This window comes from Schistocerca gregaria, chromosome 1 (genome assembly GCF_023897955.1).
Source record: "Schistocerca gregaria isolate iqSchGreg1 chromosome 1, iqSchGreg1.2, whole genome shotgun sequence".
Classification (NCBI taxonomy): domain Eukaryota; kingdom Metazoa; phylum Arthropoda; class Insecta; order Orthoptera; family Acrididae; genus Schistocerca; species Schistocerca gregaria.
This window is the reverse complement of record NC_064920.1, coordinates 361130410-361145189: the sequence shown is the minus strand read 5'-3', so window position 1 is coordinate 361145189 and position 14780 is coordinate 361130410. Positions and strand designations below refer to the sequence as shown.

Genomic DNA, 14780 nt, shown 5'->3' with positions numbered 1-14780 from the left:
CCCACACAAAAAATACCAACCACTTCCTCCACCATCTCTCCACAATCCCCACCCCCTACTCATTACTGTTGATACAATCTCCCTATACACCAACATTCCTCATTCCTATGACCTTGCCCTGATTAAACACTGCCTCTTCCAGAGCCCTGCAGATTGCAAACCCACCTCTTCATCATTATACATCTAACCAACTACATCCTAACCCATAACTACATCAAATTTGAAGGGAACGTATACAAACAAATTCATGGCACAACCAAGGGCACCTGAATGGCACCCTCCTATGCTAACCTCTTTATGGGCCACCTAGAGGAAACATTCCTAGCTTCCTAAAACATCAAACCCCTGGTCTGATTTAAGTTTATTGACGTTATCTTTATAATGTGGACCCAAAACCAAAACACCTTATCCTCATTATTCCACAACCTCAACATCTTCTCTCCCAACCACTTCACCTGATCCTCCTCCACCCACCATGCCACCATCCTAGGTGTCCATCTTCTTCTCTCAAATGTCTCCAGCCACACCTTGGTTCTCGTCAAACCTTCCAATCACCAACAGTACCTGCTCTTTGACACCTGCCACCCCTTCCACACCAAAAAATCCGTCCCGCACATCCTGGCCACCCATGCTAGATGCATCTGCAGTGATGAGAGCTCTCTTGCCCAGTATGGAGAAGACCTCACAAAGGCCATCACAGACAGACAGTACTCTCCAGACGCAATTGAAAAACAGATTTCCCATGTCATATCCTCATATACACCTGATCCTCACATCCATCCCAAGAACCACTCACAAAAAAGTGCCCCCCCCCCCCCCCCCCCTTGTCACCCAATATCACCCTAGACTGGAACAACTGAACCATTTCCTTCATCAGGGCTTTGATTATCTCTGACCTCCAATCCTCTGACATAAATATCGTACTCCTGTGGAAGGCCCAGATGCAAGACCTGCCCAGTCCACTAACCAGCACCACCTACTCCAGTCCCGTCACAGTCTTATCCCACCCCATCAAAGGCTGGGCCACCTGTGTAAGCAGCTAAGTTAGTACCAGCACTGCTGCAAGCATTACACAGCATTTAACACTGGTATGATGACCAATCAGCTGTCAACTGGAATGGATGGCTACTTCTAAACTGTTGCCAAAAACGAGTTAGACCACACGTTGGCACAACATATAGCAGGTGTGTGTGTGGGTGTTTTGAGCATTTTTTTCCCACGAGCTTGAAAAATGCAGTGCATTCAAAAAGGTAGCCTAACTCTCTACCTTTTGTATGCATACCTCTCCGCAATGCAGCACTTCTGCCTTTCTGTGAGTCATCTCCTTTATTCCTAAATAATTTGCATTCTCAATTCTAGACCAGAACTTTCTGTAGATTACAATATGTTTATATAAATACCAATATCAGCATTAGTTCTTTTCAGTCTTGTACTTAGGGTTGTTTATTTGCTACATTAGAGTATTTATAAAATTTTTTTTTGTTTAACAGAAATATGAACTAGAGAGGTATGTTGTGCCCAGTATCCGAGATGCAATAAAGAGACAACGGAAGGTATGCCATACCAGACTTATTCATGAGAAAAAAGGAGCAAACTGCAGTTACACACTATCACAATCTCTGCATGAGAAAAGTAGAAGACATAGCCCTTTTTCAGTCAGAAATCTTGACACCGCTGTAAATACATATGAAAGCTTTTTGAACACCCCTTCGAAACGTGGGAGGTTTGTACTTGTAACAAGTATTTTATATACATCATTATTTAAGTACACTTGCTGAGTCAAATATAACAGTGTGTGTTTTTTATTTTTTTCTGCCAGTGTTATGTAAGCTTCTTTTTACATTGATTTTGAAATGTTCTTCTAGTTGAGAGTTGGGTGGGGATGTTTAATCTCTTCCACCTGTGACACAGCTTTAAATTCTTTTCTATAGTCGTCTCCACCACCTCTATGCAGAATTAATTTTTGACTAACTTTCATAACTTATTTAAACAAAAATTGCTTCATCACCTAATTTCCAGAAGATAAACAATCTTTGTAAATTAGATTGTCTGATGACATCTTTAATCACCTGAATTTTGAACAGAAGAAAATATGGTAAAAAATAGGTTGTTGGTTGTTGTTTTAATTCTAGTTATTGGTCTTAAATATTAAAAAATTCATTATCCAATAAAAATAATTTCTTGGTTATGTGAATATGTATGTTTTAATGACTTTGTTTTCAGCAAACGATCATGTTATAGTCAATATCATTATAAATTAATAGAATAATTTCAAGGAAGCTATTTATTTTCAAGGTTTGCATTATGGATTAATTGGAATAATAGGGACATGGATTAAGTCTCGTGTAACAGATAGGAAGCAGAGGGTAACAATTACTGATAGTAATGGAGTTACAGCTTCTTCTAAGTGGGGCACAGTTACCACTGGAGTGCCACAAGACTCAGTACTTTAGTCAAGGTTGCATAAGAAGATCCCTCACAACTCACAGCACTGTTGTCAGCTTTTGGCCGTGAAGTGTTAATGGCTGTAGGTGAATACAGTATCAGTCTACAGAGGTGTGACAATACTGAGGCATTGCCATAGAGACATTTACAAAATCATGTTAATTTATTGGTTGAGACAGGCTCCTGGAGCTACCATGCCCAGTCCATTGCAGCTGTCAGGGATTAACTTATCCTGACTTTACTATAGGTTCCTTGCATACTCTGTACAGTGAGCAAGTTCACCCTCTTTCTTCTGATACTTCTCTCCTAGTGGATAGAATACCAGGGAAAAACCTGGAAACATTTGCTACCTGTGTGTTTAATGATATCCTCAACTTTTTTAGCTGTAATGCGCTCACTCCAAAGAATTCAAGATGTATAACTTCATGTGACATAGAAAGAACAAGAGGACATAAACATAAGATGTAGTGGATAAGAAACATAGCAAGTTGCCTCTACTGAGTTATTGATAGCAAATTAAGTTGATCCTACCATATCCTGGATCTGGTAAAAACACTTCACTCTGCAGCTTTTACCTTGCACATAATTGCATCCTCTATACATATAAATGTCATCCAAACAACTTGATTTGGATATTTTTCCATCCATTATAGTTCTTGGCAAAGAAAAGGTCATCTAGAAGATGCAAGTCGAGATCTGACATTACCTGCATGCTACAAAAAACTATAGTATTTTAAGGAAAGTGATTAAAATGTCATACGTATGCATGTCCTGGCAGAAATAAATACAGCAGATAAGAAGATGGAAACTATGTGGAACATGGTCTGATGGTAGACTGGACTGCCAGTCAGTGTACAAGATTACATAGCAACATCCTTCACTGAAATTAATGCAGTTATTTATAAAATCAAAGGGTCATGTAGAATTGATTGAATTTCAAACAGAATTCTGAAAAGTTGTTCCAACTTACTATGTAATGTCTCTAGTGGTATATACAATGCATCACTGGCACAGGGAATTTTTCCAGATAGGTTAAAATATGCATTGTTAAACCATATCATGAGAAAGATCACAAGATATACTTCATCAATTATTAGACAGACTTCATCAATTATTAGACAGACTTCAACAGTTGTTGCGCAGTTTCCTTACTGACGTCTTTTTCCACAATGTTAGGTAAAGTAATGTATAGTCACATACTTAAGTGGAAACAATTTACTTAGCATATCACAGTTTGGATTCCAGAACAGTTGCAGGACTGAGAATGCTAGTTATACATTCACTCACCTAATAGTACAAGCCTTAAATAATGATACATTTCCAGTTGGTATTTTTTGTGATGTTTCTAAGATGTTTGATTCTATAGATCATGTTACTCTCTTAGAAAAACCCCAAGCTTTAAGGAATTTATGGCTGTATGCACAACTGGTTTGCATCAGAATACGAAAGGTTGTGCTGATAATCAAGCCGATGTCAAAAAGATAGAAAATTTTAGTGACAGAGGAAAAGCACAAAGGGAGTCTCACAGGGTTCAGTTTTTGGACCACTCCTGTTCCTTATATATGTGAATGACCGCCCACTTAACATTCAACAAGCACAACTGCTACATTTTGCAGATGATACTAGTGTTATAAAAAGTCCCATTAGAGAGAAAGAAACAGAAAAGTTGGTAAATGATATTTTTGAAAGAATTATTAAGTCATTCCATGAAAATGGACACTTCCTAAATTTTGAAAAAGAAGTACTACATTCAGTTATGTACAGCAAATATAGTTCTGCCAACAACTGATGTAACACATGGGCAGAACTCAGTAAATAGGGCAAATGTTCCAAATTTTTTAGTGTACATATTGATGAAAACTTGAACTGGAAGAAGTCAAACAGTGGAAAATGCAGGATGGAATGTACCAATGTTGTGAAAAGGAAGTTGCTACTCACCATATATCAGAGGTGCTGTGTTGCAGATAGGCACAACAAAAAGACTGTCACAAATAAGCTTTCAGCCAGCAAGGCCTTCGTCAAAAATAGATGACACGGTAGGGGTAGGGTACAGTGAACTGGTGCTGGGAAGCACATAGGAACGATGTGGAGAGAGGATGGACAGCTATGTGCAGCCAGGAGGTTAGACAGAGAGCAGAGGAGAGGTTGGGGGGAGGGGTAGTGGAAAATGAAGAGTACAAAGATTGGGTGCAGTGATGGAGAGGGCTGTGTAGTGCAGGAATGGGAAAAGGGAAGGGGCTAGATGGGTGAGGAAAATGACTAACAGTGCTTGAGGCCAAGAGGGTTAGGGGAACATAGAATATTTTGCAGGGAAAGTTCCCACCTATGCAATTCAGAAAAGCTGTTGTTGGTGGGAAGGATCCAGAAAGCACAGGATGTGAAGCAGTCATTGAAATGAGAATGTCATGTTGGGCAGTAGGCTCAGCAACATGGTGGTCCACTTGTTTCATGGCCACAGTTTGTCGGTGCCCATTCATGTGGACAGACAGCTTGTTGGCTGTCATTCCCACATAGAATCCGGCACAGTGAATGCAGCTTAGCTTGTAGATCGCATGACTAGTTTCATAGACGCCTTTGATGGGATAGGTGAAGTTTGTGATTGGACTGGAGTAGGTGGTAGTGGGAGGATGTTTGGGACAGTTCTTGCATTTATGTCTTATTACAGGGACATGAAGACATGAGCCATGAGGTAAGAGATTGGGAGCAAGGGTTTTGTAGGGATTGATGAGTATATCATGTAGGTTCAGATGATGACGGAACACCAGTGTGGGAGAGGTGGGAAGAATAGTGGGCTGGAATATCTCATTTCAGGGCACGATGAGAGGTAGTCAGAATCCTATCAGAGAATGTAATTCAGTTGCTCCAGTTCTGGGTAGTACTGAGATACTAGAGGAATGCTCCTCTGTGGCCAGATGGTGAAACTTTGGGAGGTGGTGGGAAACTGGAAAGGTAAGGCACGGGAGATTTGTTTTTGCACAAGGTTGGGAGGATAATTACAGTCTGTGAAGGCTTTAGTGAGACCCTTAGTATATTTTGAGAGGGACCGCTTATCACTGCAGATGCAATGACCACAGGTGGCTAGGCTGTATGAAAGGGACTTCTTGGTATGGAAAAGATAGCAGCTGTCAAAGTTGAGGTATTGCCGGTGGTTAGAATATTTTATATAGACAGAGATACTGATGTAGCCACCTTCAAGGTGGAGGTCAACATCTAAGAAGGTGGTTTGTTGGGTTGAGTAGGACCAGGTGAAGCAAATGGGGGAGAAGCTGTTGAGGTTCTAGAGGAATGTGGATACGGTGACCTCACCCTTGATCCGAATCTCGAAGATGTCATCAATGAATCTGAAACAAGTGAGGGGTTTAGGATTTGTGTGTTTAGGAAGGATTCCTCTAGATGGCCCATGAATAGGTTGGCACAGGTTGGTGCCATGTGGGTGCCCACAGCGGTAACCCAGATTTGTTTGTAGGTAATGCCTTCAAAGGAGAAGTACTTGAGGATGAGGATATATTTGGTCATGGCGACTAGGAAGGAGGTTTTGCATCTGGAATCCATCAGCTATTGGGAAAGGTAGTATTCAGTAGCAGTAAGGCAATGGACATTAGGGATTTTAGGGTATATCGAGGTGGCATCAATAGTGACAAGTAAGACACTTTGTGGTAAAGGGAAAGGAACTGTGGAGAGTCGGTGGAGGAAATGGTTGGTATCTTTTATATAGGGCGGTAGGTTTCAGGTAACAAGTTGAAGGTGTTGGTCTAAGAGTGCCGAGAGTCTCTTAGTGGGGGCACAGTAGCCCGTGACAATGGGGCATTGTGTGTGGTTGGGTTTATGGACTTCAGGAAGCATGTAGAAGGTAGGAGTGCTGGGAGTAGTAGTGGTGAACAGAGAGATGGACTCTGGAGATAGCTACTGGGATGGGTCTAAGGAATTGAGGAGTGACTGCAGATCCTCCTGAATTCTGGAATGGGGTCATTGTGGCGATGTTTGTAGGTGGATGTATCTGAAGGTGACATAGTCCTTTTGCCATGTAATTCTTGTGGTTCGAAACAACATTAGTTGAGCCGTTGTCCGCAGGTAGGATTGTATGGTTGGGATAAGTTTTTAGATGATGTACTGCTGTTATTTCTGCAGATGTAAGGTTAGTTTGCATGTTGAGGGACTTGAGGAATGATACTAAGGTAAAGTTTGAGCTTAAGAAATTTGGGAAAGTTAACGGGGTGATTTGGAGGGCAGTGGGGGTGAATCACAGTCGGATGGAGGAGTGAACTGAGTCAGGCAGGGTTCATTCAACATTGGTGTTTGGTTGAGTATGATTGCTAGCATTGGTGGCAAAAAAGTACATCTACTGTAGGGACCAGGAGAAGAAGAGAAGGTCTATAACAAATCCTACATGATCGCATTTGGGAATAGGGCAAAAGGTGATGCCTTTGAAAAGGACTGATATTTCTGTGGGGCTAAGGCTTCTGGAGGAAAGTTTCACGACTGTGTTTCAGGTCTGTTTAGGTTCTGTATTCAGTGTGGTGGTGGGAGGGAGTTTTGGAGAGTGTGGTAAATGTAGTAGGTCTGTGAGACAGGGTTTGTGAGCTATGAGGGGATGTGGGAGAGGTTGTTCTAGAGGTGGTAGAGAGTGGTACTCCAAGGTGGGAGTAGGGAGTGAGCAGGGTGGAGAGTTTTTTGAGGTGGCATTGTGAATGTTGCTCTAGTTCCTGGTAGCCAAGAGTTTTAATGTTTGTTAATGGGTTCCAGGAATTTGGGATTGCATAGCAGGAGAATTTTGCAGATGGAAAGAAGGTAACTTTTCTGTATTGACAAGGATGGAAGGAGCAAGGATCCATGATGATGGAAAAAAATCTGAAAAATTACATAAATAATATAGAATTATGTCTGAAAAGAATTCACAAAAATACACCCGAATAGGTGGGGGAAACCACAATGAGGATGAAATGTGTGCAAAAAGGGGGGAAAGAAGATGAAATCTCAGGAAGTTGACGATAGCAAGAGGCGAAAACTGACTAAAATTATCATGAAGTCACAATGAGATCAAAGAAAAGATATAAATAATAAAAATTCTATATAGATGGTGTAATTGCTGAAATGCTCAAGATTGGAGGTGAACTCTTGATTGGCAGACTAAAAACTATCATTGCAAAAGTATGGGAAAGTGGAATCATACCAGCAGATTGTAAAACTGCTTTGATTCGCCCTCTACACAAAAAGGGTGACAAGACCGATCCCAACAACTATCGAGGCATTTCACTCCTACCACTCGCTTACGAAGTGCTCTCACATGCTCTTGTCACCAGATTAGAACAGACAGACAGAACACATGATCGGTGAATATCAGGCAGGCTTCCACCCACATCGATCCTGCGCAGAACAGATCTGGAACCTGAAGATGATACTGCAACATTGTCAGTCGAACCACACAGTAGTCAGCTTCGTAGATTTCAAGAAAGCATATGACTCAATTCATCGCACCAGTCTGTTCAATACACTTCGTGAATATGGTTTAGATAACAAAACTACTTCATTAATTGAGCAGACTTTAACAGACACACCCTCAAAAGTAAAATTCATGGAAGAAGTTTCTGAACCTTTTCCTATTAGGATAGGAGTAAGACAGAGTAATGTGTTGTCCCCACTCCTCTTTAACCTGGTAATGGACAAGATTATCAAGACGTGGGAGAAAGAAATACCTGGAATAAATATGGGAACAAAGGACAAACAAATCAACATAAAATGCCTTGCTTTTGCTGATGACCTAACAATAATTATGTGGACTCCCGAGTAAGCCAAACATGCCATCAAGAAACTTCATGAGGCTGCCACCAAAACCAGACTCCAAATTTCTTACGAGAAAACACAATCCTTGGACTCCAGCAGTTCAAATCTGAAACCACTTGCAACAAAATATGGTGATGTCAAACAATTACTTCAAGTACTTGGGTGAAATGATCAGAAACACTGGCAATGAAAAAGTAGCTCACAAAATACAAGTAGAAAAATTATTTAAAGCTTATACAATCACCTGGAGAACATATAGTAAGAAATCGCTATCCACCCAAGCCAAACTTCACCACTATCATACAGTATCTCTTACAGAAGTGCTCTACACAACTGAAACATCATAATTAACCATCAACATCAAGGACATTGTGAAAATGGAGAGGCAAATACTCAGGAAAATATCTGAACTGAAAATTCAAGAATGTATCTGGATGCGCAAAAGCTCTGAAGAACTGTACTCGAGGACTGAATGTTTCATGTCAGTTGCATGGAAAAGACAATTGAAATTCTATGGACATTTAGCAAGAATGGGTGCCTCTAGAATGACCAAGAAAATCTTCCTTATCATCAAAGGAATTCGCCAAACTAGGGCACACTAGCTAACAGAAACCAAAAATGACATCATGGAACTCAGTAGAACTCAGTAGAAACCACTTGGACTTCATACAGACAGAAATCAACCCTCATAAGTTCACAACCAAAAAGACAACGGAAAAGAATCTGAAATGGATACAAGAAAGAAGACAGGCCCATAGTGAAAGCTTGAGGAAGTTTTGAGAAGAAAAGAACAAGAAAGCTGAGAAGACCAGTGCTAATTAATGGTAGGCTGTATGGCACCGGAAAGTTGCAGTAAATAAAATGCAAAAATATGTGAGAGTGTCGCAGGGAGAGTGATCAAGTTGAAGGTAGAGGGTTAATGATATCAGCAGGAGTAAAGTGTCTGTTGTGTGCGGGCGAGATGGTTGATTCAGTGTGGCTCTTAAGCAGAGTGTGCAGCGTAGTTTGTAAATAACAAGAGAAACACAGGAAAGAAGAGAAAGAAGGACAGACATTGAGTACTATAATGCATAAGAAGCAGTAAGAAAAGAAAACAGCACTGGGTTTGGAGCAGAGATAAGCTGTGAGGCAAAAATCAAACAATGGAAAATACAGGATGGAATGTAACAACACTATGAAAAGGAAAGTTACTACTCACCACACATGGAAACGTAACTCACACACACTTGACTGCAGTCTCTGGTAACTGAAGTCCAACTGCGAGCAGCAGCACCAGTGCATGATGCGAATGGTGACTGGTTGGCGGCAAGGAGGAAGCTGGGGAAGGGAGGGGGGGGGGGAGTGATAGTAGGGTAGGGGTGGGAGACAGTGCAGGGACGAGGTGGAGAGAGGGTGGCAGCTAAGTGCAGTCAGGAGGTTAGATGGAGAAGCCTTAGCCCCACAGAAATATCAGTCCTTTCCAAGTGCCTCACCTTTTGCACCACTCCCACATTCAATCATGCAGGACTTGTTAAACTTGTTAAAGACGTTCTCTCCTTCTCCCGGGCTCTACAGTGGAAACACTGTTTTGCCAACAACCCTGCAATCAGACCCGACCAAAGACCTATGTTGAACCCTGCTTGACTCAGTTCACTCCTCCATCCAACCATGATCCACCCCCACTGCCTCCAAATCCCCACCTGTTAAATTTCCAGAATTTCTTAACTCAAACATTGCCCAGCATCATTTCTGAAAACCCTCAACATGCAAACTAACCTTACATCTGCAGAAAGAACCACAGTCCACCATCTAAAAACTGATCCCAATCTTATAATCCTACCTGCGGACAAAGACTCAGCCACTGTTGTTTTGAACCACAAGAATGACCTGGCAGAAAAACTTGGCCAACTGCCAGATAAATCACGTAAAGTTCGTTTTGTTTACATATTGCGGCGAGTCTGAACTATTGAGCTTTCAGATTAAACTTCATACCGCAATTTTAAGTGCATTTACTGATCGTTTAGTGTGCTAAATACATTTGCTGCCCCTTTATATCTGCAGAGTTTAGTCATCTCTTAAGTAATTTTCTGAACCACTGTTTACTTAGTCGCGCGTAGGCCTAATTTTTCGTACATGGATTTTCATTGTTTTCCGGTAACTTAATTGTCTTTCTGTCACTAAAATCGATTTGTACCATGAGTGTAAAGTGCCTGACGTGCCGTAGAATCGTTAGCTCCGGGGTCTGGTGTGATGGATGTAGTAACTTTTTTCATTGGGGTGATTGTAGTGGTGTGGGAATTGGGAAAATGAGCGAGACTCATAAGTGGTTCTGTAGGCTATGCAGTAGAGATAGAAAGATTGTGGAACAGGAGGGGAAAATTGCTGCCCTTCAGGCTGAGTTAGATAAGGCTAGGCGAGAACTGGGCAGGTTAAGGGGGGAGAAGGGTAAACAGGGGTGGGAAATGGCAACAGGCATAAGGAACAGGCCAAGAAATTCTTCTGACAGCTTTGTTATTAATGTACAAAACAGGTTTGACCTGTTGCCTCAGTCAGAAACTGATGAGCGTCTCACAGATGTAGATGTAGACAGGGCTCAACAAGATTTCAGCAGCAAATTGAATAAGAATATAGGGAAGTCTGCAAAGAGAAAGAAAGTTTTGTTGCTAGGTAGTTCGCATGCTAGGGGTGTGGGCCACCTTCTGCAGGATGAATTAGGGTCAGAATACCAGGTCACAAGTTTTTTCAAACCTAGTCCGGGACTGAGGCAGGTTACAGAGGATTTAGGTTCACTATGTAGAGGCTTTACTAAGAAAGATTCCATGGTTATTGTGGGTGGGCCGGGCAACAGTATTGACAGAGATCCGGGATACAGCATAGAGTGTGACCTGGCAAAAATTGCATCAACATCGAGTCATACCAGTGTTGGGTTTGTGTTGGTTCTGGAGCGCCATGACTGACCTCATTTGAGCTCTTCTGTCAGGAGAGTTAATTCCAAGTTGGAACGGCTACTTCGATCTGGTGCAGGGTCACACATTGGTGTGGTTCCTGTTGATTCACTCTGTAGGTGGGACTATACTAGACATGGCCTACATCTCAACAAGAAAGGGAAGGGTAAACTGGCTGCGCTGATAGCAGGAAACGTAAAGGGGGGAGCAACTACATCTCATGGTGGAAACTCTTTTTTAGTGTAAGATCAGTGTCTAGTGGGAAACTCAGCCAGGCAAGTACTAAAGATGTTAAAAAAGTTCAAGATACTCACAAAAGTAAAGTGAAAAATAATGTTAGTATATTCATCAAAATATTGAGGGATTGAAGAATAAAATTGACAAGCTTCTGCTTTGTTTAGAAGATATAAAAACTGAGAATGTAATAGATGTGCTATGCCTGTCTGAGCATCACATTGCCACTGATATGCAAAAGGTTAGCATCAATGGGTACAAATTAGCTGCACATGTAAGTAGAGATAATATGATGAGAGGGGGAGTTGCCATATATGTCAAAAGCTTCCACAGTGTAAAAAATTTAGAAACTAAAAAATGTTGTGTAGTGCAACATATGGCAGCATGTGCCACTGAACTAAAACTAAATGATGGCACTTTCATAATTGTAACAGTGTGTAGGTCCCCCTGAGGGAATTTCCAGCTATTTCTAAAAAACTTGGATGCTTTGTTGTGCTATCTGTCAGACGGGGGAAGCAAATAATCATTTGTGGGGATTTCAATGTTGATTCCCTGAAAGAGTGTAATAGGAAGAATGACCTTGTAGTACTACTCAGTTCTTTCAATTTGAGCTCCGTCATTGATTTTCCTACTCGGATAATAAAGAACAGCAGTACATTAATAGATAACTTTTTTATAGACCAAGATAAGTTTAAGGACATAAATGCTTATCCTGTTGAGAATGGTCTTTCAGATCATGGTGCACACTTAGTTACAGTACATGACATAGCTCCATGCAGTATATCAAATCAGACTTTCAAAGCAGTGCGTTCAATTGACAACATAAATATTGCAAACTTTAGGGAAAGCCTACAGCTACTAGACTGGGATGAAGTGCATAAGGAACCTAATGCAAACTTGAAATATAACTTATTTCACGATACATTTTTAAGGATATTTGAAAATTGTCTTCCCAAGAAAATAGTTAAACATAATTCCAAGAAAACATATAAATAACCATGGCTAACTAAAGGAATAAGAAGATCTTGCAACCGTAAAAGAGAACTGTATCTAACAAGAGGGAGTACTGACCCCAAAATTGTTCAATATTATAAAAACTATTGTGCGGTACTAAGAAAAGTTATTAAAAAGTCCAGAAGCATGTGTATCATGTCTGAGATCAGTAACTCTGATAATAAAATTGAAGCAATTTGGAATATTATTGAAAGGGAAACAGGGCAACCAAGAGCACAGGAAGACTTTAGTGCCCTAAAACTGAATGACAAGTGTACTACCAAACAATCAGAAATTGAAAATATTTTCAATGATCATTTTTTAAATTTTGTTGAGAAAATAGAATCTAGATCTTCACAAGAAGAGGCAAGGCTACTAATAGAAGAGGCCACACCTGTGCAGTTTGAAACAACTGTAATTCCACCAACCTCTCCCTCTGAAATTAGTAAAATAATAAACTCACTGAAAAGTAAAAGCTCTTATGGAATTGATGGCATTTCCAGCAAGGTACTTAAAGCTTGTTCCCCACAGATAAGTAGGATTCTCAGCCATGTATGTAATAGTTCTTTGGAGCAGGGTGTTTTCCCCGATAGACTGAAATATGCCATTGTAAAACCATTGCATAAAAAGGGGGATACGTCGGATGTCAACAACTACCACCCAATCTCTCTTCTGACAGCTCTATCAAAAATTTTCGAGAAATTAATGTATTCAAGAGTAGCCTCTCATATTTGTAAAAATAAAGTACTAACAAAATGTCAGTTCGATTTTCAGGAAGGCTTTTCAACAGAAAATGCTATATACGCTTTCACTGATCAAATATTAAATGCTCTGAATAACCGGACATCACCCATTGGTCTTTTTTGTGATCTCTCAAATGCCTTTGATTGTGTAAATCATGGAATTCTTTTAGATAAGCTAAATCATTATGGTTTGAGGGGGACAGTGCACAAATGGTTTAATTCATACTTAACTGGAAGAATGCAGAAAGTTGAAATAAGTAGTTCATGTAATGTTAAATAACAGCTGATTCCTCAAACTGGGGGGCTATCAAGTACGGGGTCCCACAGGCTTCGATCTTCGGTCCTTTACTGTTCTTGATATACATTAATGACTTACCATTCCACATTAATAAAGATGCAAAGTTAGTACTTTTTGCTGATGATACAAGTATAGTAATGACATCCAAAAACCAAGAACTAAGTGATGTAATTGTAAATGATGTTTTTCACAAAATTATTCAGTGGTTCTCAGCAAACGGACTCTCTTTAAATTTTGATAAAACACAGTATATACAGTTCCGTACAGTAAATGGCACAACTCCAGTAATAAATATATACTTTGAACAGAAGTCTGTAGCTAAAGTAGAATTTTCAAAATTTTTAGGTGTGTCCATTGATGGGAGGTTAAACTCGAAGCAACACATTGATGGTCTGCTGAAACGTCTGAGTTCAGCTACGTATGCTACTAGGGTTATTGCAAATTTTGGTGATAAGAATCTCAGTAAATTAGCTTACTATGCCTACTTTCATTCACTGCTTTTGTATGGCATTTCCGCTCCCGGGATTGGAATGACTCCTTACCCTCTCCCTTAAAACCCACATCCTTTCGTCTTTCCCTCTCCTTCCCTCTTTCCTGAAGAAGCAACCGTCGGTTGCGAAAGCTAGAAATTCTGTGTGTGTGTTTGTGTGTTTTATTTATTGTGCCTGTCTACCGGCGCTTTCCTGCTTGGTAAGTCTTGGAATCTTTGTTTTTAATATATTTTTCCCATGTGGAAGTTTCTTTCTATTTCATTTACATCATTAATTTGAACCCAACAATTACGTTTGTTATTTTGTCTGTTGCATTTCGAAATCTTTTCTATCATCTTACTTTCTCTTTTTGTTTGTACAAGTAGTTTCACTTTGTATTCATCTTCCCTTTTTCCGTAATCTACCATACATTTTATCCTGCCTAATTATACTCAATAATACGTAATTTACTTCCAAACCATAACCTAAAAAATTTTTTAACGCTTTCCACTTTACCGCTACTATAAAATCCACTGTTCCAAGTTTACAAACATTTCGTGTAAACTCGTGAATACTACACTCGTGGAAATGGAAAAAAGAACACACTGACACCGGTGTGTCAGACCCATCATACTTGCTCCGGACACTGCGAGAGGGCTGTACAAGCAATGATCACACGCACGGCACAGCAGACACACCAGGAACCACGGTGTTGGCCGTCGAATGGCGCTAGCTGCGCAGCATTTGTGCACCACCGCCGTCAGTGTCAGACAGTTTGCCGTGGCATACGGAGCTCCATCGCAGTCTTTAACACTGGTAGCATGCTGCGACAGCGTGGACGTGAACCGTATGTGCAGTTGACGGACTTTGAGTGAGGGCGTATAGTGGGCAT

At 40.6% G+C, this 14780-nt stretch overlaps 1 protein-coding gene across 2 annotated transcripts in view; it reads left to right on the top strand.

Moving 5' to 3' along the window:
• Positions 1 to 14780, top strand: part of LOC126346278 (uncharacterized) — a 176276-nt gene that overhangs the window by 96528 nt on the left and 64968 nt on the right. For both annotated transcript variants that reach the window (XM_050002172.1, XM_050002173.1), the window contains exon 5: positions 1491 to 1723. In XM_050002172.1, the coding sequence (XP_049858129.1) occupies positions 1491 to 1723 (233 nt within the window). The remainder of the gene's footprint in view (positions 1 to 1490; positions 1724 to 14780) is intronic.